The 24,346-nt window shown below is 33.1% G+C and overlaps 1 protein-coding gene across 1 annotated transcript in view; it reads left to right on the plus strand.

The window, feature by feature from the left end:
- The window catches only part of LOC110021160 (T-complex protein 1 subunit alpha), a 50,693-nt gene that overhangs the window by 17,575 nt on the left and 8,772 nt on the right, over positions 1-24,346 (plus strand). The window contains exons 8-10 of the mRNA XM_020719543.1: positions 1,563-1,628; positions 3,748-3,965; positions 22,782-22,878. Of these exons, the coding sequence (XP_020575202.1) occupies positions 1,563-1,628; positions 3,748-3,965; positions 22,782-22,878 (381 nt within the window). The remainder of the gene's footprint in view (positions 1-1,562; positions 1,629-3,747; positions 3,966-22,781; positions 22,879-24,346) is intronic.

The following is a 24,346-nucleotide window of genomic DNA, read 5'->3' on the forward strand; positions in this document are numbered from 1 at the left end:
CATTGAGATTGATAGAAACTTCATTTCAGAGAAGGTGGACAATGGAATCATTGAAGTGGTCTATACTCCTTCTAGAGACCAAACCGCAGACATTCTCACCAACGCTCTCCCTAAGACCAGTTTTGATGAGCTAACCAACAAGTTGAGCATGTATAATCTGTACAACCCATCTTGAGGGGGAGTGTGGAATTATGCTCATTATTATTTACGTTATTCTATTTAGTACTTGCTATATTTTGTCATGGTATAAAAAGGGTAATTCCTTAATTATAGATATTTATGTTTATTCCATAATTATAGGAATTACTTAATTGTAGGAATATTTCTTTCCTCCGTTTATCTCTTGTACTCGCCTATTGATAGGTGATTTATCTATGTATTCAGTAAGGAAAAAGGTTATTCTAAATTTACATTATATTTAAATTCTGGTAGTATTAAATTTGTTTTCATAAATTTTATCATTTTTGTAACTATTTCTATAAATAAGGCTTGATGACTTGTATTTAGATGATCTACCTTTAATGATTGGTTGAATGAAATTATTTTCGAGTGTTCTCTCTTAGTTCGTATTGTTTATATGAATCTGTCAAAGTTGTGCATGCAGAGTCTTACCTTAACCTTCCCTTTTACATTCTCCTTCCATTAGTTCTTCTTACTTAATGCCCAATTAGTTTTCTGCCTTGTAGATTACGTAGTTCAACAAACTGTGAGTTTTGAGCATCCTCAAGTTTGAATTGGATTGTATATTAGCACTCTTGTGCATGTGTACCACTTTTAAACACTTGGGATGGGCTTAACGTGATTTTTTTTTTCTGATGCCAAACAAAAACACTTGGTGTATATGTTTCGTGTCTATTGGGCCTGGTCATCCATTTGTTCTTTGAGAATTTCTAGAAGGGATTCCTTTTTTGGGGCAAGTTCTACCATAAAGGTGAAAATTGTTAAAAATCTAGCTCGAACAGGTCGGACTTGTTAGGAAATAAGAAGGCAATGGTTATATTATAAAAAGTCTACCGATGCCATGTTAAACATGGCGGTCCTCGTCCATCATTGGTCATTATTAACTGTAGGGTTTAGTTTTCTTCTTTAGATATATTTTACTAAACAAATGTCTACTTGCTTGTTAACAAAATTGCTGGAGGTTTTGCACTTGCCGTCAAAATCTATCTTATTTATAGAATTACTAGCCTTAAAAAAATTGAATCAGTAAACTAATATATTTGCTCGGTTTGCGATTAAACTGTTGGAAATTTGATGGAAGTGAAAATCATTGGCTGGGGGTTTTTTTATGAATTTTGATATTTGGGTGAGAATTTGACAAATGGGGGAAAGAGTAAATAGTGAAGATTTGAAGTTATATGTGAAATTGACCCGAATATCTCTCTTAATTGATACCTTTTAATTTCAAGTACCTGTTCAATTTCTTGTTCAAGCATGTATGGCCTTATAGCAAATCTATATTTAGGGAGAATTCATATAGCTGTTTTTAAGAATAGCTCTTTTGTTGAGCATAAATTTGCTTTAATTTATTTAATGTTTGCTTTCTTGACTACTTTTGCTAGGTTGTTGATGCTGTTCAAGCAGTAAAGGCAACAAATGCAAGAGGTGAAGTGAAATATCCTATCAAGGTTAGCTTTCGAAAGGACAGAATGTTTTCCTCATATGACAGCCAACAAGTGTATGCTTAGTAGATTTATTAATTGAAAAACTAATTGATTATAGAAGATATAGTTTTGCATTAAATTTTAGTAAAAGAAATTTCTGGCTTTACGTTTTGATTGTTGCAAGGATATCTTGGTTTGCATCTTCTTATTTTTGGTATTAGAAGCACAGACCTTACATTTTTGTGATTTTATGTGAAAGCGGTGTCAAAATGCTGGCAACTAGTTTAGTTAAAGGGAACAAATTAGTTTATGCTGGCAAGTTGTTCTCCTGAGGGCATAATATTCTTTTACTTTCTTATGTTTTACATTGGGGATCCTTGCATGGAAAATTAAATAGAACATGTTTTGGGTCATACTCTCATATCCTCCACCCTTCTCCTTTCTTTTAGTGGGCTCATTCTTACTTTATTCCTTCGTTATCTGTTTTTTCTTCGGTACTTCTATATAATAAATTATTAAATTCTGCTTATGCTTGATCTGTAAAACTGCATTTGATTCATCCTGCTTTTAAGCTGCATAGATCCTATGATGTTGCCTGGCCCTTCCCTCCCCACATGACCTTGACAGAGAAGGGCAAGGACCGTAAGGCCTATAAAGAAGGAAGAATTCTCTGTCATATCCCTTTTCATTTGGACTAAGTGGGTTGGCTACATGAAGCCTTTTGCTCCATTGTGTCCCATTGAGTGTCTTATATTAATTTAATTCTAGTAAATGTAGATCATTTTTTATACAACATGCCCAAGTCTTTTTAGGTCTACCTTTACGTTTCTTAACATAAGTTGAATCTAAAACATCTACTCTCCTAAACGGACAATCAGATGGTCAACGTTTAATGTGACCAATCCATCTAAAACGCCTCTCTCTAATCTTGCCTGCCGTTGGAGCTACACCAACCCTTTCCCGGATACATTTGTTTCGCCTTTTGTCTCTAAGAGTCGAGCCACTCATCCATCTAAGCATTCTCATCTCAGGAACATTTTACCTAGTTTTATGCTTCTCTTTTAAAGGCCAACATTCTGCGACATCAATAATTGCGGGTCTCACCACAATCTTATAATGTTTTTATTTAAGTCTAAGTAGTACTTTTCAATTTCACAGTAGCCCTTTTCACTTTGTAGGATTTGATTAATACTTGATAGACTTTGGCTTGTTGCTTGCTTGACTTGACCAACTCTAATAGTCCTGGCTTTTGTGTATTTTTAAGTGCTCAACGAGCAGTTTGTTTTTCTGAATTGCTAAGCTCTTTTTTGTTCCGGAGAAGTCTAGATTCTATGCAAGCTAAACTCCAATTGTGAACTCAACGTTGGTAAGTCGATGGGTTATCATTTTACTTTATATTCCTTCCAATTTCAACTTTGTTTCCAGAACCCGACTAAAAAAATATGGGTTTTGGTTGACCTAAATAATTTTTCAGATTGGGTTCAGGTTAGGAATCTAACATGTTTAATTTTTCGAGTCAGGTTCAAGTTGACACGCCAATCTGAAATTGACTCAAAACTGTTTCACTAACCTGAAATTGACTCAAAATTTACACGCAAACTCAAAATTCCCAATATTGACTCGAAATAGACTGAAATTTGATTCGAATAGCTTTCATGCCTTATGTTAAATGGGTTGCACAGGTTGGGTCAGCGGGTTGAAGGCGGTTAGGTTCAGGTTGGACTTTTTTTTGACCCGTTTATTTGGGCCAGATTTGGGTCAAGTAGTTTTTTGTTAGGTTAATGTCAGGTCAAACTCAAACCCAAACTGCGAACCCGATTTGACCTCTATCTCTAACCAAAGAGTTATCAACCTAACTGACTTCACATACATCTTTCATATTAGTTTTTTTATATTTGTATGATCTGATTAATTTATACAGCACAATTTAAATCTTGTTTTCTCCTCATGCACAATACTGTGATCCTAATTGAATACACATTCCTTCTTTCTTACCAATTTTTCCATTTATTTTTGAATTTGAGTATTTTAATTTTGTTAGATATTTATCTGTTGTATGAAATTGTTTCATGATTATCTTTGAAAGACACTGGTAATACCTATTTCTTGTGCATTTTTTAACAATACCTTTTTATTTGAATAGGGCATAAACATTTTGAAAGCTCATGGGAAAAGTGCCAGAGATAGCTACTTGCTGAATGGTTATGCTCTGAATACGGGCCGTGCTGCACAAGGAATGCCAAGTAGAGTTGCACCAGCTAAAATTGCATGCCTTGATTTCAACCTGCAGAAGACAAAAATGCAAATGGGTATTCAAGTCTTAGTCTCTGATCCCAGGGAACTTGAAAAAATACGTCAAAGGTAATTGTTATATATATATTTTTAATTTTCTGCTTATGTTATTTTTGAATAAGAATCTGTTCAAGGCCATATAGCCTGAAGTAGAAGTTTTAGTATTTTCATTCAACACAACTAGCGGACACATGGTGAAAAATTAAAGCATTCATTTTCTTGGTATATTATTGATCAACATGGTCAACCCTAAACCCTATTTCAATTAGATTGATGTTGATATGATTCGTAGATCTTGTTACTAATTGCTCGTTTGTTATCACTTTTGTTTCTTGTTTTTAATTTTTTTTTTTCTGTTACTTATCTTTTTTGAAACTTTCTTAGGTTGGTATAATTGTTATATATTTTTTATTTTTTGTTTTAAAAAGAATTCATTTTTTTTAAAACAGTCAAAAAATAATGTTTTTAAAATCAAGTTGCTCAATCAAAACATGTTTTAATTTAAATCTAAACAAAACAAAAAAAAATTAAAAAAATGAAAAACAAAAAATAAAAATGATCCCAAACGGAACTTGATTGATGCAGGACTGCATAAGTTAGGATTTTCTAATGTAACTAAAATGATGTTATGTAGCATTATTCATGCAATGGTGCTTAAGATTCACATGCCGCAAATCGCTAGATTCACAAAATTTACTTTCTTTCAATGTAAATTTATAGATACAATAATTAAAACTTAAATGAGAATGCAATGATTGAAGAAATTGATAAAAATTTTTAACCACAAAAAATATGCTAGCAATTGCAATTTATTCATCATAATAAGAATCCCAATTATGCCAAATTTGAACAAAATTCGGAACACTAGCAAACCAATAACAAATTAATTAGAATATATTAGATTGAGGAAATAATTTTCTAAAATAAGAAATGTAGTTCTTACGCTGGTACAACAAAATAACTTGCCTTGAATTTCAGAAGTCACGCTATGTCCCACTCGAAGGAATCATATACAAGATTGAAAACTAGAAGAAATTTTATTCAATCAAAATTATGCAATTACATGCTTTAGATTAGGGGTGTAAATGAGTCGAGTTGAGATGAGTCAGCGTGAGCTTGATTAATTAATCGAGTTCGAGCTCTAGCTTAAGTATACGAGTTTGAGCCAGCTTACAAACTAACTTGTTTATTATGAAATATAGAAAATAATATTACTTTAAGATAATGTTATAATAAAATGACAAATATGATGATTAATTAGGGGATAAATAATAAAAAATCATCTGATATAAAATGTAAAATATTATTTTTAAATATATATTTTTAATAATTTAAAGAAATAATAATAATTTTTAATATATTTTGAGTATATTTTATTTTAATATATATTTTTTTGTTGAACTGGCTCACATGCTAACAAGTTGAGGTAGGTTGGCTTGAACTTGGCTTAACTCATTGAGCTCGGTTCACGAGTACGGTTGTAAATGAACCAATGTGCTTGATGAACAACTCAAACTAGACTCGATTAATGCTCGATCATGTTTATTCAGATCAATAAATAAATAAGTCTGAATTTTCTTTTAAAACTTAAGGTTAAATGAACCAAATTTGTACATGGTCTAACTCATCTATTAATGTTCACAAACAAGCTCATTTGCTGTTGAATAAGTAATTTATTAAATGCTTTATTCTCATGAGATATATTATTTAAATACAATTTCATTAATAACTTATTTAATTATTACATACCTATTATAAATTAATATCAATATTCATCTAAATTAAATGCAATCACTTTTTCTTTTATTTGAATGAATTATTTAATTAGTACTTATTTTTGTTGTTTGATTGCAAAAACATCTTACTTACAACTTATGTATTTTCTATTTACTTGATATAGACTAATTAGATGTTAATTTAAAATTTAATTAATTTTTTATTTATTTAGTTTTGTAAAATCATTTATTAGTTTCTTAACAATTTTATATAAAAAATCAAACACTTATTCAAATTTATTATCTTGTTCTTAGCTTTATAGAAAAAAATCAAGTACAAATCAAAATTTTAATTTTATATGAAAAGTATAGTTCTCATTTGAACTTTTAGCTTATTCAATTAAAATAAGCAAGCCAAAGTACAAACTAAGATGTTTATTAGAAAATTTAAGCAAGCTGCGTTTGGACATATCTGTGTATGTTCAGCTTCAGCTTGAATTGAACATGAACAACCTATGATTTGACCGAGCCAAGTCCAATCTATTATGACATACCCAACTCGACTCGACTCGACTCGGCTCGATTACAAGCTTACTCACATGCCATTTATCGAGCTGAGCCCGAGCCGGCTAACAAGTCGGTTTGGCTTAGCTACACCCCTACATATGGGTGAGCTGCTTGTTCCTAGTTTAGTAGGTATCTATGGGGATTAATTATAGATAAAAAATGAATTTAAGCTCTAATTTTATCCAAATTAAAGTAACATCAAATCATTTTTATAAGATATATTTCTCATGAATAAACACTAATGAGCTTCCCAAACTCATAATAATTGTGTCTGAAATCAAGGTTATTGAATGAAGATATTTAATAATGTGTAGACATTCAACAATAAAAAAAAATAATTAGTAGTGACACTGAACAATCCATGATTAGCAATTGGACTAAACACACAAAACTAGCAACATAATTGAAACTCGCTTGTGGCAGTACTTGGATTACACGATTTTCAAAAATAAGGAAATCACAAGAATATCAACCAATCATATTTGAAAATTTCTGAGCATCACTTTATATTTTTTTTTAATTTCCAGCGGTTCCAAAATTTCTTTCTTCCTTCGGATTTTTTGCCCCACTATATACTCTGTAGTATTGGTTCAAAACTAATCAAATTTCACCGTGCTTCTACCTCTACTAATCTTGAAAATTATGTAAATTTTGATGATGATCCTAATGAATTAATGGAATTGCCTTTTGATTACTTTTCGCCTTATGTACAAAAGTTAATTTAATGGGGACATTTGCCAAAACAAATGCCATAAGGTAAACTACAACTTTTTAAAAAATTATGGAGTGTTAAAAGTCGATCTCTCAACTCAAAAGAGGGTCTCAGATTTGGTACAGTCGGACCAGTCGATGATTCAGGATTTTGCATGGTTGTTATTAGTAAATCTGAAGAGGATTGTCTCGATGTAGTGAATGACTCTACCGATTAGCTAATAGAGGATGCTCCACTAGAATTTGAGCAAAAAATCAAGTCAACTGTCGATGAGTTAAAGGAAATTAACCTCGGGACAAAAGAGCAACCTATACCAGGGCTTAAAAATGAGTCAAACCGAGCTCCTCAACTAAGGCCAAAAACCACAACCAACAAATGGCCGAAACCGAGTCCAGCACAAGCCAAAACCGAGCCTAGCAGGGGCCAAAGCCAAACAAAATGACCTACTACCAACAAGCTCACGGGTTGGACTAAGAACAAACCAAATCAAGCCCCCAAACTACCTCTCGGGTAGGAGCAGAACAAGACAAAACCGATCCCCAAATAGGTGTTAAAGCGAATAAAACTGAACCCTCCCACATCTCTTGAGCAGGGGCAGGAACAAACACCCAAAACAGGCTCTCGGGTAGGAGCTAAGGCAAGCAAACTGAACCCCCAACTAGGGCCAAGGACAAACTTTCGAGGCTACTAAATGGAACTCAAATCATTAGGACAAAGCCTCAATTAAGACTAAAGCCAAAAGCCTCAATGAAATCAATATCTCGTGCCTGAAAAGTGTAAACCGAGTACCAACAAGAACCAAACCGAGCCGCAGCTAAGGCTCAAAAACCAGGCCACAACAAAGGCTAGAAAACATCTTCACGCCCTCAAAACATCAAGATATAGGGCCAACATAGAACAATAACATAGAGAGCGTATTTAGGCCCCCAACTTAACTATTCTAAGCATGAAACAACTTCCAACTGATGTTTAAACAAAATGATGCCTCGTGAAGAGCCAAACCAAGCCATCAAAACAATTTATAGGACTTTCCAAATTAAATAAATTCTTTCATAGCATGTATTTCAAGTGAGGAACAGCCGTAGAAAACCAAAAAAAAAAACAAGAGCCTCACATGCATATGGAAAACAAAACAAGTTCTCCAATAATTCATGCTAAGCAAGAGTGAATAAAAAGCCTTATGATACACATCCCAACATGCATTCGAGAGGACCTAGCATTGTCTCAACGCCATATTTTAATCTTTCCAATTTGCTTCAAATAGAAAGAAAAGAGAGGAGCTAATAACATGCCATATTTTCACCATCTTAAGCAAGTGATCAAACCCAACTCCTAGGACATGCCCACATTCCTATTTTTCACATGCTCAAGTAACAAATGTTTCAAAATATAGGTGCAATACTAGATTAGCATGCTATACCATCCACAACACCAACCTCAAGGACTCGGCAGAGAGAAAACCGAAAAGGAGTAAAGCACAAGGGGGGTTAGAAGGTACCTCCTTGAAGCAAAAAGCCAAACAACAATTTCAAATGCACTTCACCACTTTCAATCTTCCATCAACAACAAAAGCCAAATCACTCCAAGCCTAAAAGCTAGAGAAGAAGGATGAGAAAAGAAAATGACAGAGTTTTCCCTCTCTTAGAGATTTTTTTCTTGGCTCTCTGAAAGGCTTTAAATCGAGCTCTAATAAAACCAGAGAAGGAGAATGAATGATTAAGAGGATATGGCAGAGGGATCGAGCAGGGCAGAGGATATGATCTGCCGCAGAGAGGATCAAACACAGAAGTCAGAGGATAAGATATGAGGGATGGGCGCCTGCGAGGCCCATCTCGCGTGCGAGAGGCGAACGCGGGAACGCGTCTTTCCAACGACACGAAGGAGCGGGCCAGGTAAAACCGAGCGAGCCAAAACTAGGGCAGAGGCCCACGAGTGCGGGAGAAAGAAACGGGAGGGGGAAATAGATTTAGGTTAGGGATTAATAAATGTTATTAATTATAATAATAATAATAATATATAATTTATTATTATAATTAACACTTGTGTATTTTCCCTGGACGTGTCGTCGCAGTGAAACGAATGTCTCCCCTAAGAAAAATTGATGTTTCGGATGCGTCGGCGTAGTCCGTTTTGCCATCCGGAGTCGTTTGGACAACCTCGTCGTTGATCGGGACAAAAACGTGTCGCGACCCGAACCGCGTCAAAAACTCGGCTTGGGCTCAATCAAACAGGACGGCGAAGAACACGACGATGCGAGATTAACGCGTACAATCAATCCTAAGGCCAACAATCCTATAGGGATTCTCCTTGAGCTCCCTCACAGTAGCCCCATCTACTAAGTGCTAGAGGTCAAAAACCACTATGCGGAACGTCAAGTTGAACGAAGAAAAGCTCAGAACTTCTAACGGGGAGCGCTCCTTTACTAGTTTTCTAGGAATAGTCGGCAGGAAGGTCCTACGTCTAGACCTTAGGCTATTAAAAAAAAAAAGACTACACCTCCGCCAAAAGTGAGGTCAACACAATGACAACCTTAGGAAGTTATTGTGCTCGCCTAAGGGTTTTCTAATTTATGCAGTTGTAGCAGTGGAAGGTCTAGGATGTGATCCAATAAGTGATCTATTTGCTTTTCTTTTTATATGTTTTACTACATCTAAAGCTTTGTGGAATGCCTCTTTTAATGTTGTAGGATAGTGAGTTTGTACTTCAATTTGAGTGTAAGAGTTATGTTCATTTAATGTGTATTTATTTCAGTTGTGGCCGTAGAAAATTTAGTTTCAAAAGCTAATGTTGATAATTTGTTGTTCAGAAGCTGATTTTTCAGAAATACTTAGTTTTTTTGAAAAAATACAGGTCTGAAGGTTCTGTCTGTTGATATAATGAATACCCCTAGGTATATAGACATAGTTATGTTTAAACTGTTTGAAAAACACCGTTGGTCCTGCAAAATAAATCCAATGAACATTAATTGAATCATAAGAAATCATCAAATTATGTCTTCCAACAACAACACAACAACAACACATTCCAACAACAACACAATCACAAGAAATTGTGATAGATCAAATGATTAAAAAAAACAAGTTTGTTTACAAAATGAAAACCTAATACAATGCAGTTTGTTCTCCAGAATATATGAACATAATAAAAATTGATACAATGATAACAACAATAAAAGAGATGCTACAATTACAAAATCGAAAAGAAGTAAAGTCTTCTCAAGGAACTTCAAGTCTATAACATCATTTTTCACCGTGTCATCAATTGCGTTATCCTTTCGTCAGCTCGCTCTTATTGTGCATCTTTCGGTTCATCAGCCTATTAAATTCTTTGGACATCTGTAAAGTTTTCGTTCTGCATTGTCCTCTTTCTGAGTGGTGAAAATAACGCAAAATAGATTGCAATCACAGAAAATCGGTCGATGTTTGGTCCCCTTGGCGCTTGTTGAATTGCTTGAGTCCATTTTCGATAGTACAATCATGTACATTAATGATAAGCACAAAAATAACGTATTTCTTTGCATTATACAAAAAAGCAGTAGACCCATAATGCAGGGGATCTTGGTTGCCAGAAACCCTTAAGACCAAATTTGTGTATGCATAATTACATATAAAGAAGGCCATCCAGAAGAGCCTCTTGGGTCAAATGACTCATCATAACTGAAGCAACTCAAAACACAAACCAACAAACAAATATATAAATCCAATATAACCACCAAAAAAGCAAAAAACAATGCATAACAAAAAATAGGGCAACAACAATAAAGAAGCACAAGAAGAAGCTCAAAAAAGAAAAAGAAAATGAGCTAACTACTTAGCTGATGCGAAAGACATTAAAATACCTTTCAAATACTATAAATATTTTAGCACCAAAGACATTTACAAGTATTGTTGAATTTTAATATAATGGCTGAAGAATATCATAACTCAACCGACAACCCGGCCAAAAGTGAAAGATCGGTGGAAACCTGTACAAATCAGCAATCCGAAATATTAAGGAAAATAATTGGTATAAAACACCCAAAATTTTCAACCAATGCAGTAGCCTCAAATCCGAAATAAAAAGATCAATACAAATCTGAAGCAATCAACTGAAATTTGATAACAACAAGGAAAGCAATTGCTATAGCATCCATAGTTTTCACCCACTGCAGTAGCCTTAAATATCCACACAAAAAGCATTTGTTATAAAGCATTCAAAATTTTCAACCGATGCAGTGGCCTACAGTATTTCCACCAACTTATAAAATTTTCAACCACCAAATTCTTCTGAACCGCATTATGAACTGCATTATAAAACATTGCATGTATTACAATTATAATAAAATATATTGCTTTATAAATTATCGTATGAACTGCATTATAAGCATTGCAGGGATTGCCCCCAACTTATAAAATTTTCATTTATATCGAAGCTATCTATATTACCATAAATTTGTAAAATATACTCGAGATATTAAAAAACAACAATAACAACAACAGATGAGTACTAACACCAACTGTAAGTATTGAACTGCCAAGCAGCTGTAACAACAACTATAACAACAACCATAACGGTGAGTATTTTTGGATTATAACAAGTACAACAACAAGCATAACACCAACCATAACATGAACTTTTACAACAACATTGGATTACTTATGTGTCCAAGTTCCCCAACCATTCTAGAGATTTGTATAAAAAATGTGCATTCATGGATTGTATTAAACATGGCAACTTAAAGTTGCATTAGCAAACAGATGCACGCCACCGAAGGTAAGGATGCTAAGAAAAACTTGCATTAGTAAACAAAGAGACATTTCCAAAGCAACTTTCACTCTCGCTGACTTGCTGATTAGGACTAGTAGTCTCTTTCAAAAGAGATTTATGGAGAATATTGCTATCCTCTTCAACCCTCTTTCCAAAAAAAAAAAAATCAATGTAGTTAAGAAGCAACGCTTAAGAAGCAACGCAGAAAAAGAGACACATTCCAAAACCCCACCCCAATGTGCCCAAAATCCCAAGCTTTTTTTAACAAAACATATCTAATAATACTGCAACAAATGAGATGAGAAAGTACAGAGCCCACCAAATCCTAACAACAACAGGGAATTTATTCTCAAGCTACGGGTTGAAACCATAATGCTAATGGGCAGATACGGCAAGCCAAGTTATTGCTCTGATTCTCAAATCTACTTGAGTGGTGAGATGCTCATAAGAAACCCCACCACCATCAATATACTGGAAGAGATCGAAGATGAAGAGAAGGATATGAAACAAACACAAGATCAAACATGTAAAGGTAGCAACTTTGTAATGCAAAAATGTAACTTGATCTATGCTAAAACCACTTGCATAAATACCACCGATTGTGATGCAAAAATGTAACTTGATTGCATAAATACCACCGATTGTGATGCAAAAATGTAACTTGATCTATACTAAAACGACTTGCATATGTACCACCGATTTGCACAAATATGATGCAAAAATGTAACTTGATCTATACTAAAACCACTTGCATACGTACCACCGATTTGCACAAATATGCTATAAAAAAATATAACATTCTTCGGATACTTTACATGATACGACACTCAAAACAATAATGCATACAATATTAAATCAAGAATTAACTAAAGCATCGAGTGATATGCTCTTGCAACGCAACCATCTCATTCACACCTTCTCCATCACCAATGCTGGTATTGATGATCTCATCAGTTCTTCCATCATTGATTCTCCCAAGTGATTTTCATATGCTTCCAAAGGCACTAAATCGTTATCATCTACAGTTGAGAAGTTAATGTCGAAATGCGAAGGATGGCTTCATATGTAATTATGAAGTGTAATTGTTGCGACGACAATTCTAACATGTTTCTTAAACGAATATGTCAGCATGTCGCTTAGAATAACCCATTTTTCAGCATTTGGCACATGTGCATGAACATGTGTGCTATAAATGACCGATACAGTCCTATATGAAATGACACTAAATTTAAATTTGAAATTTTTTTTACTTTGATGAAAATAAGATCTCGATATACTTTGATGTATGACATATATCGATGATCGCAAGATATTTCTAAAGGAATATTTCAAAAAGATGGGTCTTCAGGCTTAATAACTCCGAAAGACATACTTACCAATGCATTTAAACCAATAGAAAAATATCTACTTATCTTTTCGAATGGTTGTTGAAATTTCTCACATGCTGACCTTATCGATTCATCGTGTGATAAAATATAAAGTGTTATGACCAATACAGTCCTATATGAAATGACACTAAATTTAAATTTGAAATTTTTTTTACTTTGATGAAAATAAGATCTCGATATACTTTGATGTATGACATATATCGATGATCGCAAGATATTTCTATAGGAATATTTCAAAAAGATGGGTCTTCAGGCTTAATAACTCCGAAAGACATACTTACTAATGCATTTAAACCAATAGAAAAATATCTACTTATCTTTTCGAATGGTTGTTGAAATTTCTCACATGCTGACTTTATCGATTCATCGTGTGATAAAATATAAAGTGTTATGGCCAATACCTCATTCGAAATCATTCGAGAGGAGCCAAGGAGTCCATGACTAATGTGCAATTCATTCAACAGATCAATAAAAATTACTTAACTTGTACTAAACATGTTATAGAATCTGTTAGGGTGTAGCTCATTGACCCATTTGTCCTCAATAAATATTGAAGTCATACATGACATGCGAAATATGAATGATTCGTAGTACACAATGAGTACATTTATAGCTGCTATAATAATTGTCCTGTAATGCTCCCTATGCACTTTCTCAATGGGATTCATAGCTGGAAAAGTAATAGAGTAAAATATTACAACTGCTTAAATCAGATTAGAACACCCATTTGTCCTCGGTAAATGTTGAAGTCAGACATGGCATGCGAACTATGGATGAGTCATTGTATGCAATGAGTGCATATACAACTGTTGTAATAATTTTCTTGCAATGCTCTTTATGTACTCTTTCGAAGGGATTCATAGTTGAAAAATAGTAGAGTAAAATATTAAAACTGTTAAAATCCAAAGTAGAACGCCTATCACATGTGCCAGGATCAATAATAATAGTTCTACCAAAATAGATCATAAAATGACAATAGAAATAGAGCAATTATTCAGCCGCAAAATAAAAAAAAATTCACAAGTGTTACTACACAGAAATGTCAGATGCATTTCACACGAAACACAAATAGATTTCATAGAAGAAGCTTAAGTAATGGACCTTTCTTTTAGGTCATGGATGTTAAAACATCTCTCTTCACCGAATTTTTAATTAGCTTCAGTAGGTACAGATACAAGGTCATATCTTCAAAAACTTTTAGTATCTGTTCAAGTATTTTTATTACATCAGAAATGGATGAAATTGTTATGCAGTGGTGGCGTCAGAAGATAAGTTTGTGCATGCTATAAATAACTCGGATATTTGGCTTCTTAAGTACGCATGACCAATTTTTTTAGTATGACTTGCCCTTTCTTTAAAGGTGTCCGTGCATTGCTAGATTTACTAATATCATTTCTGCCATGCGGTGACTTGTCAATAGGATCAATCAGGCTATCTCTAGGCTCTTTTGAACTCTGAGCAATTTTATAATGTTCACCATTCACAACAATCCCACCATACATAACATCTAGCTTCTCCTCTAGCTCTGGTTCTATTCCACCAAACTTAAATTTCTTAGCACTTAGTGCAGCTTGTCATTCATATAATCAGATGGAAGAAGTAATGTATAACAAGTGTGTATACCAGGAAAATTTAAATATTAATGTCTTAAAATAGATTTGACGTCTAATTTCTCCTTCAACCAACCTGTTGATGCATCTATGGTGTTTTTAATTGGATCCCAATCAAGGTCAGTGAATCCTCTTTTGAGTTCTTTCTAAATCTTTCAGTCCTTTTTTTTAATTAGTCTCATTTATTCTTTAATTAGGCTCGATCATACACCCTTTCGGTTTTCTCTTGAAAATTATTTGTAATGTTATGCCAATCTTTTTTGTGGAAATTTATGGCTAGCCTATTTCCTAATTCAATTTCTGACATACATATATCACAAAAAAACAATATTGTTTCTTTGTCCCGGATAGTGGATGATGCGTCATCTCTTGTATTGCTCATTTGTTGAAATAAGTTCAAAAAATTAAGCAAAGAGCATATTGCAAAAATAAATAAAATGAAACATGGAACCATTTCACTCTAATAAGATTAACATTTATGAGATACCATTGGGGCCGATGCAAGAAGAGAAATTGAACTCAGCTTTTAGTAATAAGTGAACAAGCAAAAAATATAGATATCACAAAATGATTTTACAAAATGATCTATTTGATGATATGAGAGCCTGCTAAAGCCAAATGAGAAAATAAAATTTTAACATGCCTAGAAAAAAAAAACATAAGAGGACAAAAAAGGGAAGATAAGCAAGCACACATTAGAAGAAAGAGAAGGTGGACTGATTTGATACTCCTTGGGAAATGTGTAGATGCATGATCACATTTAATGAGATAGTTTTGATGACATAATATGTTTTTCACTTCTTCTTTCGCTACACCACTATCTTTTCCTTTATGGATCCTAATGCTATAATGACCTTTGTTGTGATATTTAAAACAAAAGCCTTTTAATAGTGGAGCAATCTTTCATAAAGGCATGCTTGTTTTATGTATATGAATTTCCAGCAAGATCATATAGGCAACTAAAGATCTCCACTCCAGCTATATGGACAAGGATAAAGATCTTCACTCAAGCTATATAGACCATTGCGAATTTGCAACAATAAGTAGCCATGTCACTACTAAATTGATTCATCTTGCAAAAAAAAAAATGTTTATTAATACCAGACTAATTATGTTTAAACATAATTCCTTATCCTTCCCACATTTGTAACAATAACTAGCTATGCCACTCCACTTAATTTCCTTGTGTAATTATTGAAATACAAATTATATCAGAAGAAAAATATTATTCTACTATTTTATACATATGCATATATGCATCTCATATCATTCATTCATCTCTTCAAGTAAATGAGATTAATTGATTTCAACTTTATAAAGATGATATAGGGAGTTAGAGAATTAAATGCCAGACTACCAATTTATAAAAAGATACGATTATTTATACTTATGTATCTTATGTTTTTCATCCATATTCTTAAATAATTGAGATTCCGAGTGGATACGGGTTTGGATTCTACAGTTCCAACTTAAATATCTAGCATACAAGGTTATTGTAGAATCGCTACCCAGATTTGGGTTACCTGTATATTTCCTTGACTCGCGCAGAGAAAAAGAGGGGGAGATAGTTAAATTCAACCACACAACAAAAGAATTTCGCAGCGTAATTCCATAATTCAACTACACTGCAGAAGAATCTCATAGCAAACTTTGCTACTTGAAAATCTCCTAGCATAATTCCATAAAGAAAGATAACTGAGTTCCAAGCCCCGTGCAAACAATTCGGGAGAAGAAGAAGGGAAGATATTGACAAGAGAATAGAAGTGCCGCAGAGGTTACTAGACAGGTGGAGAAGAAGGCGGGCGAGATAGGCTGCTAGGGCATGAGTTAGGAGAAAACAACAGGACCCGCGGGAATGTCTAGGGCACGCGAGAGAAACTAAGCTCGGGGCGAGGGCAGAATAGTGAAGAAATAAAACCGACATTGGTTTTTTATTCGCGAACGACAGAACGCATAGCTGAATTTGCATTCCGAATTCTTTAGTAATTCAAAACGTCGTTTTTGACCGAATCGTTGAAATGTGCCAACCAAACAAAATGGAAACGCGGTTTGGAGGATAAGCTAGTTTTAAAAGCTCAAACAAATGCACAGCTAATATTATAGTTTTATTAACTAATAATATTTTCTGACTATAGTTCAAAATTTTATTTCCTCAAATTTATTCAAATAGTCTCAATTATATTGAAGTAACATTAATAGAATTTTAAAATTTGAGAAGCAATTTTTTAAGTGTTGCACAAGAAAATATTTTTGGTGTAGTTTATGTTTTATTTTAGTCCAATTAATTATTGTTGGCTGCTTATGATCCAAATTTTCATTGTTAACTTGTCACAAATAGATCAAATTAATTTGGCATTTACAAATTTTTCATATGATCATTTATTTTTATAAATATACAACAATTATATATATATATATATTTAAATTAGAATATGCTTTAGCTTTATATCTACGATCATATGAAGTGCTATGAATTTGATCCTTCTACAATGTTCATCATGATCGTCTACCCTTCTATATTTACAACGGCCATTACTTTAGAAAAGTATAAACAAAGCATTTCATTTTTGGTGTAGAAACTTGAGGCTTATCCACTTTAAGTGCACTAAAAGGATATTGTGAATGATTAATAAATTCATATACATAGTCATATAGGTTATCAACATATGCTAATGTAGGAATAATAATGGGTGTCAAATTTAGTGTAGAAATGCATAGATTTGGATATTCTATAGAATTCCCTTGATATTGTTCTAGGGATCCTAGAATGTATTTGAAAAGTGGATTTGGCGGAGAGATGATTCTGGAATAGCGAGGGAATGCTCTTATGTGTGGTTTGTTTGGAAGGGATTACGGTGATAATCTACTGTTGGATAGCAGGTTCGGCGTCATCAGGAAGTTGGGCGACGAAACGACGTGATACTGGTTGCGAGGAGGTTCCATCACTTGTTCCTAAACAAAATGTAGATACACCACTTACAAAAGAAAAAATGATACAACATTTTTTAATTTAGAAATCTGAGATTATAATATCCAAAAAATGCAAACAACACAAAAGTCTTCTCAACCAGAACATAATAACATATAATTAATCCCAAAAGTTAATAACTTTACACAAAAATAAGAAAAATAGAAAACAAAGAAATAGAAAAGAAATATGTTGAATATAATAACGAAATTTGTGAGCTCCGACGGCATCGAGGGATCGTGATTCCGCAATACGCGGGATCTCGTACTGCAGGATTTCCCCTGCTCCGCAATTATGTGGGCACGGCGGATTCCGTGTCACCCCTTCCCCTTATGTATTCATTGCATTCATTGTCATCAATGTATCAACTTATATTGAAATACCACAAATCATTTTAGTTGGTATTATTAGGAGCATTTTTCATATGTAAACCGGAAGTGCAATGTTTTTCAAAATCGATAGATGTAACATGTCATTACAAGATTCTCAATTTGCTTCTTAGTTTGTATTGTCAAAAATTAACTCGTTCAATTGTTTACAAGTGAAATGTTGCACATACGCTATGATATATGATGCATTTGATGCAAGTATGCCACTTATAGGTACATGGTAATGAAATGTAGAAACTTTGCAAATATTGATTACAAATTACTCACAATATCAGAAATTAAGTAAAAACTTCATTTCAAAAACTGTAGGTTTCTAATTAAGTTAATTTTGTGATCTGTGCTCATTTTCCCTAGAAGCTGTGGGAGTAGGATAGTGTGTAATTGTAAAGATTTGGCGAAAGGTACTTAACAACACGAGCAGTGTGATTTTCCAACAGAATTTTTATGTGCTTTTGAGTAAATTGCCTCAAATGATAAATGCTCTAGTTTATTTTAACTTAGAACACGATTGAACTTTCTCAGAAGGTAGGAGTTCTAGAAGCAAGTTCTTATTGTGAACTTTACTTTTGTGACCTTTATCTTTACTGGATCTACTTGACTCTGTCAATCCAATCTGTTACTTGAAAGGTTGCAGGGATGTAGCAGTTTGTGATGCTATTGTGCATGTATGGGTGAGGGGAAGTGAAGGTAATAATGAGAGTGCGTGTGTCATTGTGGCGAGTGAGGACACAAGCAGGTGGAATGATTATGATGTTTGGGTTGATCATTATTTGGTAAAACAATGTTGATTGTGAAGCACACAATTAGGTTGGCCAGCTTCAGTGGTTTGAGGATAAATATCCCATATAAATGTAGTGTAGAAATATCTATGGAATGTCCTATGGTCATTTGAAGGTGAGAAATAATTTTTTCTATGAGTCTCAATTTGCGTCTTAGTTTCTACCGTCAAGGCATCTAACTCGATCAATTGCTTACAAGTGACATGTTGCACATACGCTATGATATATGATGCACTTAATGCAAGTATGCCACTTATAGGTACATGCTAATGAAATGTAGAAATTTTGCAAATATTGGTCACAAATTACTTGCAATATCAGAAATTAAGTAACAACTTCATTTCAAAAACTGTAGGTTTCTTAAAAACTTAATTTTGAGATCTGTGCTCATTTTCCCTAGAAACTGTGGGAGTAGGATAGTGGCTAATTGCAAAGATTTGGCGAAGGTACTTGACAAAACGATCAATGTGATTTTCCAGCAGAATTTTTATGTGCATTTGAGTAAATTGCCTCAAATGATAAAATGCTCTAGTTTATTATAACATAAAACACGATTGAACTTTCTCAAAAGGTAGGGGTCCTAGAACTTTACTTCTGGGACCTTTATCTTCACTGGATCTACTTGACTCTGTCAACCCATTCTGTTACTTGAAAAGTTGCAGGGATGTAACAGTTTGTGATGCTATTGTGGATGTGTAGGTGAGGGGAAGCGAAGGAAGGTAATATACTGAGCGTGTTTGTCATTGTGGCAAGTGAGGACACAAGCAGGTGGAATGATTATGATATTTGGGTTGATCATTATTTGGTAAAGCATTGTTGATTGTGAAGCACACAATTAGGCTGGTCAGCTTCAGTGGTTGGAGGATAAATATCCCATATATATGTAGTGTAGAAATAATTTTTTCTAGGATAAGGTGTTGAAATTTGAATTATAAAAGATTTTTATTCTTCCATGATAGGTTGCTATGAGAGGAAATTTGGAATTATTTTGTTGAGCCAATCTAACGGGGATGATATAATTTGTTCTATTAAGAAGATTGCTATAAAATTCATAGGAGAGCTTAGAAATAGACCATATATTGATAAAGAGACTTGAAGGACGCGGGGGTATAAAATTATTAAGGAAATTTTTTTTTTTTTTTTTAATGATAGGCTGCTAAGAGAGGAAAATTTGAATTGTTTTGTTGAGCCAATTATACCGTGAGATATAATTTGTTCTGATAAGTAGATTGCTATAAAAATTTTAGTAAAGTTTAGAAATAGCCATATTGATAAAATTTATTAAGGAAAAACTATTTTTTTTAGTGTATCAAAAATTTTGAATACTACTGAGATATACAAGAAATATAATTGTATTGCAAATAATACTAAATGAAATATTAGTTATTATTTTGATAATATATATAATAGGCCCAATATTAAAGAAAGAGAGTGAGATATATAGATTGTTAAGGTTATGGATAAGAGATTTAGAGACCTTGATCAAGTTAGATGCATTTGAAGATAATATAATAGAATGCTAGGTAATGTTAAAATATTATAAAATTGTGGAATTATGAATTTAAAAATTATTAAATAGTTTTTTTATTGAATGAATAATTTTTAAGAGAATAATGAACAAAATAATGATATATATTATAAATTAATTCAAAAAATAAAATTAAGTTTTATTCAGTAATTTTCAATGCTAGAAATCAATATCTAATACTATTTTATAAGGACTTCAAAACTTTATATACAAATAAGAATGATGCTATTTACAGATAAAGATGACACGAGCAATTATAAATTGATATCAACACAATGAGCTTGTGAATATTCAGTTTAGTGGCCACACGTTTGAGCCGTTTAAAGTGGAGTGAACTTTGTAGAAGATGCATGAAGACAAGGTATTTAGGTCCTATTGACGTCTTTTGGGATTTTGGGAGTTATCGAGGAATTTTATAGTGATTTTATTAACATAATTTTTCAATGCATTTTTGAAGACTAAAGAACGTCAAATACCAATTTTTAAGTAAAAATAATAAGTTCAAGATTGTGCCAGCTTTAAAGAAATCAAACATAAATTATGTCATGAGGTGTTGGTAATAATTGAACATAGGCTTAGTAAAGTCACATCTTTAGATAATCAATTTGATTTATTGCCAGGTAAATTTGTTGTGAATATGATTTTCCATTTTAGATAATTTATGAAAGATATATAGCAGATGAATAATTTTCATATGATTTTTAACTGATTTTGAGAAAGATTAATTGAGTACTACAAAAAAATTAATTTGGTGCATGTTAAGGAACAGAGTTGTGCGCTGAATTTTTGTTAAAATTATTAAAGATGTGTGATTGATCATTAAGTTGTATAATGAGTTTGTGAATATTTAGTTTAATGGCCACACGTTTGAGTCAAATTTGCCTCTCTAACTGTTGAATCAAAGAGTTTATCATTTAATGTGGAGTGAACTCTGTAGAAGATGCTTGAAGGCAAGGTTTTTAGGTCCTATTGATGTCTATTTAGATTTTGGGAGTCATAGATTATATCATGGACCACCATCTACACACTCCTTTTTTTATTAGTTCATAAAAGATATCTAAAGTGAGTTAATTTTTTTTTGCACAATACAATATTTTTATTTTGTAAGTGATTCGTTTAAATAAATAGAATCTAAGAAAAATGAAAAAAAATGTTAGAAGTTAGAGGCCTTAGATTTAGTTAAATAAAGTATGAGTATATGATATGTAATTTTAGTGGGTGTGATATAATATTTGTCAATCAATATTATTTGAAGAAAAAAACTGATAACTAGGTTTGATATGTTTAGGTGTCTTTGATCTATTATATTGGATGGATGGGTGGAATCAGATAGGATAGGACAAAATAGATTTTACATGTTTTGGACATGTAATTAATGATAGAATGGATGCATCGTTAAATGAGTAGATAACATTAATGCTGAAGGATTGGGAGGTATTAGGGGTAAATTTGCAAGGTAAACTCTATATAATTTGATCATGAAGGAGAGTTTTGTCACCTTTGACAATGCTGAATGGGAACATATAGAAAATGAGGATTCATCAAGTTGACTCGAAGTAGTTGGATTAGGCTAATGTACACAAAAATTTTCAAAATGATTTGCAAAGAATAGTTTTATTCCCTCTGAAAATACTGAATAGGAATATGTGGAACATGATGATTCATAAAGCTAACTCTAATTAGTTGATTAAGGCTAATGTTAATGGTGATTTTGCTACTTAATGTTGGCTTTGATTGTCTTGTTTTTCCTTCTCAGGTATGACTATCTGCCATCTGCTTTTTTACCTCATGATGTGTTGTGGTTGGCGTCTGATTGCTTCATTTTCATGGTCAATGTTGATGCCACATCTTCGTTGGCCACCCATGTATGATTGGCCTTTGTTTCCTTAATAATATATAGAATCTACAATACATAAATAAATGTTGAAGGGACTTGAAGCATACTTTTCTAAGGTTATTTTTTGACTTTTAACAACTGATACTAACTAAAAAAAGACACTACGCTATTTTAGAAAGCAAATGCGACTTTAAAACTAATTAAACCGTAAGGGCACCCACCACATCATGTTCAAAGTAGATTTACAGAAATGAAATGCGAGTAACTTAGCAGTTTTTTTTGTGAATCTGTTCATTGAAGCACATTTTCCTTCATATATCACCATGATTTTCATGTTTTTTTTTGGGGGTGTCTTTCGGCACCTTTTTTATTTTGAAATTCTCCATGTTCTGGACATATTTTTTATATGCTGTTTTTGTTAATTAAATAAAGATATTCTAGGGCCCTAGTTCGTTTTTATAGTGAATTCCTGTTAGGAGTGAGTTTTGAGAGCTGTATGTAGTCTTTTATGAAAAGAATATTCCTTTATAGCCAGCTCTTTTTAATTTTGTAGGAGTAAAATTAATATAAGAATATTATGTTGGTTTTGTCTTTAATTTTCACAATTAGCACAGTAACCATATTGTTATATTATTTTTCCCTATAGGGAATCTGATATAACCAAAGAGCGTATTGAAAAACTTCTCAAGGCAGGAGCTAATGTTGTTCTCACATCCAAGGGTATTGATGACATGGCACTAAAGGCAAGGTTTTCTCATCCTAGTTATTATCTTTTACATTTTTATTGTGATGAAAGTCAATTTGCATACATAAAAATGTTTGGTACCTTTATAGTTTCTCTCCTTACCAAGCCACACCATCTTTCACATGACAAAGTTTTCTAAGGTTAAATTAAAATAAACACTTGATATTGTAAGATTGATTTGTTTTGGTTATGATGGTAAATTGTCCAAAGTCACAGCTCTTTACATATTTCTACCTCGATAATGGTTTTAGTTTAATGTAGTGTTATGTTTCGGTAATGCTTAGCGCTCTCTATTCTATTCTGAGAGAAGCATAATATTTTGTAAATCTATATATTATTACAACTTATGGGATATGCTTCTTATACAATTCATTACTTTAGTTAAAACTCTACTCATGCATGTAGACTAAATAATTAGGGATGCCTTTTAAGATGGCCAATTTTTCTCTGAAATTTAAAATACCCCAAAGCCATCTAGGATTGTCACCCTTTGCTTGAGCTTGATTTATTAATCAATTTCTAGCTCTAAGTTCGGAAAGAGAAAATAATATTATTTTAAGTTATTGTTATAATAAAATGACAAATATAATAAGTATTTAGAAGATAATCAATAAAAATCACTTGATATAAAATATAAAATATCTAATTTTAAATATTTTTAATAATTTAATGATAACTTTAAATTTTAATTTATTTTTGAGTATATTTTGTACTAAGTATTTATTAAATGAGCTGACTCATGAGTTATTGAGTCGAGTTGGGGCTGGCTTGAGCTTAGCTTGTTAGCTCGTCGAGCTCAGTTCATGAGCCACTTATCGAGTCGAGCTCGAGCCATCTCATGAGTCAGCTTTGCATAGTTACAACTCTAAAGCCGTCGAACAAGACTTCTTTATAGAGTAGTTTACAGTCACAACTGAGGTGCGTTTGTTCATAAAGCTAGAGTGGTAAGAGGCATGGGGTATGCTGTGAGAATTTTCTTGAGCTAACCATGTCCAAAACACTCCTGCAGAAGGTATAGTTTAGGTTCGTAGGTCTGAACAAAGATGATGTGCATTTGATAACGGAAAAGAATGAAAAATACAAATTCTCGAGGGTAGATAGAAGCAGTGGGCTATAGAGAGGGGTGTGGAGGTCTTGATTTTGCCACAAGTGGAGGTGGTGACCAGATGAAGGGTTGAATGCAGTGGAGGCTAGAGAGCGGGTGGCATTGTCTGGAGGGAAAGGGAGAGGGGAGGGGAGGACATTGTTAATGAATGAGTGAGGCCTCACCTTTTGGCGGTGATGGTGTTGACTTTTAGGAAGCACAAATGATGCACTGTCAAAGATTCTTGTTGGAATAGCTTTTAGAAAATAGAATTATGATTATAGGAGCCGTTGTTAAATGAAAGATTGTGGATTTGTATCTTTCAGTCACATGATGATATCCTGTACTAAATAAGGTCGTATTATTTTCTTCTTAGGTTGGG

Source organism: Phalaenopsis equestris, unplaced genomic scaffold (assembly GCF_001263595.1).
Source record: "Phalaenopsis equestris unplaced genomic scaffold, ASM126359v1 Scaffold000123, whole genome shotgun sequence".
Taxonomy (NCBI): domain Eukaryota; kingdom Viridiplantae; phylum Streptophyta; class Magnoliopsida; order Asparagales; family Orchidaceae; genus Phalaenopsis; species Phalaenopsis equestris.